The following is a 3,380-nucleotide window of genomic DNA, read 5'->3' on the forward strand; positions in this document are numbered from 1 at the left end:
CTAACCCTAACCCTTCAACGAGTAAGACAATGTAAACTCACCTGGCTGAAGAGAACGTCTCCTGGTGGTTCCTTCGTCCGATGCATCACTTCTCTGCTTTGTGACTGTGAAAGAGATGGAAATTCAACTACTGTCTCCTTCTACAGCGCTGAAAATCCTGATATTACACAGATGATTCCAAGCAATTAGTAAACTGTAAATCATATGATTTGCTCCTACTGGTTTCCTTTTTGCTCGAGCCCCGCGGAAACTGACTGAGTCGTTGTAGTATGCTGGGCCTTTTCACTTTCCTGCCCACCAAGTCACCTGACACAATAACAACAGATAGGCATCATCTTTCAGACAGAAATACACTGCAAAAGTACAAACGTTAAAGTAGACATTTGTGACTTTATACATAGTTACCTTGTCGAATCATATCAGTCCATGCAGTATCATCAGCACCACTCATTTTCAGATGAAATGTGAATGGAGGAGGCTGCTCATAGTAAGCTTCAAAGAAGCCTCTGATGTAAATTGGTTTCAGAGTGAATGGCAAGTACTGCAAAGACACATAACATTAGTAACTTACATTCAAATTCAACACATTTTGATATGTTCATTGCTACACCTATCTACCCACAAACACACCTCAGGATAAATGGCTCCTCTATCTACCCACAAACACACCTCAGGATAAATGGCTCCTCTATCTACCCACAAACACACCTCAGGATAAATGGCTCCTCGTGGCTCACTCATCAGATGGTAGTTCTCCTCTGCCAGCAGACAGAGCAGATTCTTGTCAATCTTACTGAAACGTCCCTTCGTCATCTTCTTGATGTCCTGCCACACACAAGGACAACAGGTGGACAAGGTGATGACAAAAGGAGAGAAGGGAAGACAAAAAACATTACTGATGGTTATTATTGCTGATTGTAGTCAATAAAAACCACATTTTTTTCGGCCTCTTAACACTGTTGTAGACAACCAAGGCTGTTATGTAGTTGTCAAGAGAGTTCTTAAACTTTCTCCTTTCACTTTTCAGGGAGCTCCTTTGCAATCTACCCTTCAAAAGAGCTCTAAAGTGCATTATTTTAAAGGTTCACATGATTGTCATTATACAACAGCTTGTCTCCATCTCGGTGGTGTCCTCACTTTAATATGAGATGCGTTGCAGCTGGTGGGGAAGATGCGGAAAGTGTGAGCATCGATAGGACTCCACAGATCCTCGTAGAGCAGCACCACTCCGTGGTGTTTCTCCTGCGCTGTGTCCAGGACGATGGCACCCACAGGTGACAGGGAGGACACCGGCCACTTCAGATGACTACCAGAGGACTGGACTCTCTCTATGACGGGATCCTTGCCTTTGATGTGTAGAACACCAAAGACCTTCTCTTTCTCCTGGCCTGCAGGTGAAGATACAGAGAAGGAAGGATGGAGGGACAGTTTTATAGAGACGACAAGACAAAATGCATGGATGCAAAAAATGGCTGAAGACACACAATAGTGTAAAAGAAATATCACTTAATCAATAAATACGTCAGAGGCAGCATATATCCATACCAGCCAGGCACAGAGAGTGGGGCAGCTGAATGAGCTTGACGGCAGATGGATCCTTGTTGACTGTCTGCACGTTGAATATGGGACCAGCAATCCTCCAGGGGTCCTGGATGAACTTGTTGAACATGGACCAGGACAGGATGGAATAACGCACCAGAACTCCCTCTGACGCGTCAAATATCAAACCTGTTAACGTACACTCATATGTCCCCTCTCCTTCCAGATGAGCCCTAAAGAATGCATGCACACACGCACACGCACAAACGCACAAACACACACAAACGCACACGAACACGCCAAATTGATCATTCTTATAAGGAATAATAATTATAATGAAACCAGATAAGCCGATGATTTCAGAGTGATGTCCAGACTCACTGCAAGCGTCCTCTGGAGAGTTTCTCAGGGATGATCTTCTTGTTGCCGTAGCTCTACCAAGCAAACACACACAGGAGAGCATTAAGGATCACCAGCATTCCGACATGCTGCCATTCAGATTGATTAAATAATGTATTGGTCCCAGTGATTTAACAACACAAGTACAGTAGTTACATTAAAATGCAGCACAGCACCAGTACAGTTAGACATTCTGCCCAACAGTAACATCCCAATAAGGCCTCTACAGTCTTATTTACATTGGAAGTTCTTGGCACTCAACTTACAGACATGGCAATAGCAACAAGACGATATCCGTTGCATTTAATAACACATAACTAAATAAAACACTCTATGTTCAAGGCAGGGGAAAAGGGAGGGGGGGGGGGGGGAGTCTCACCTCTCACCAGTCTTATGGGAAAAAGTGATAACTACCTTTGCCTCCTGAAAGGTGAATTTTCAGAGCAACCTTGAAGGGGCCCAGCGAGCTACATGTCTTAAGGGAAACAGTCAAGGAATTCCACACTTGAGTGGCAGTATTGACTTCTAATTGTCACACGATATACATGCCACTGAGACTGAGACTGTGTTGGAGGCGAGCTACAGTAAATAAAGTTAACAGCCATCGTCAACAGTCTTTCAGGAGTGCAACTTCTCACATCAAAGGCCTTGCGCTTCTACAGTAGATTATGGTTGAATCCAATCAATAGCTAACGAGAGACAGTCACTTTGAAAAACAGAATGAGGGCAACTGCTAGTTGTGAGACGAACGTTCTTCATGAATAGTTGCCAATATGTGACTATTTAATGACTGTTTAAAGACAAAAGAGGGCTGCTCGCGCACCCCAAGCATATGAAGCATGCATATCAAGAAGGGTATTTGTTTGATCAAACTGACCTGCTGGACATGTTGGCATTTTTCACAGCATGGTCTGAAGTACAGCTGATCTGGAGGGACAAAACATAACAGTTACACAATATCTATCCATCCATCCATCCATCCATCCATCCATACATCCATCCAGCCATCCATCCATCCAGCCATCCATCCATCCATTCTCATCTCCACCTACCATTGTCATAGTCATCCAGATCAGGTCTCTTCAGCTCTGCAGGAAGACATTAAAGAGAAAACATTTCATTATGTGTAATCCTTCATGTTGTATTCACACCAACACTCAGTTCATTATGTGTAATCCTTCATGTTGTATTCACACCAACACTCAGTTCATTATGTGTAATCCTTCATGTTGTAATCACACCAACACTCACAGTTCATTGTAGTGTTAAATGTATTACCTTCCTCTCCACTGTTTATCTTCATCATCTTCATCATCATGTTCATGCAGTCGTCTGTAGAGTAAAGACAGTGGACAGTTAGTGGATCAGAAGCAGCTTGGAGGCTTACAGTGTAAAATATTAATATGATCCATGACTCACCAGAACCCTCTTCCTCCTCTTCT

The 3,380-nt window shown here is 43.3% G+C and overlaps 1 protein-coding gene and 1 long non-coding RNA gene across 2 annotated transcripts; both read right to left on the reverse strand.

The window, feature by feature from the left end:
- Positions 1 to 302: 302 nt before the first annotated feature.
- Positions 303 to 1,669, reverse strand: LOC308305505 (uncharacterized protein; the record flags this gene model as incomplete). Its single annotated transcript, XM_080750301.1, has 4 exons — positions 303 to 306; positions 701 to 825; positions 1,138 to 1,388; positions 1,546 to 1,669. The coding sequence occupies 4 exons, from the start codon at positions 1,667 to 1,669 to the stop codon at positions 303 to 305; spliced, it is 504 nt and encodes a 167-aa protein (XP_080606427.1).
- Positions 1,670 to 1,727: 58 nt separating this feature from the next.
- On the reverse strand, positions 1,728 to 2,866 carry LOC308305737. The gene is made up of 3 exons (XR_013963133.1): positions 2,816 to 2,866; positions 1,921 to 1,973; positions 1,728 to 1,772 (listed from the first exon to the last, which is right to left on the reverse strand). It is a non-coding gene; the product is annotated as an uncharacterized lncRNA (long non-coding RNA).
- Positions 2,867 to 3,380: the final 514 nt, after the last annotated feature.

This window comes from Nannobrachium achirus, assembly GCF_963921795.1.
Source record: "Nannobrachium achirus genome assembly, chromosome: 20".
NCBI lineage: Eukaryota > Metazoa > Chordata > Actinopteri > Myctophiformes > Myctophidae > Nannobrachium > Nannobrachium achirus.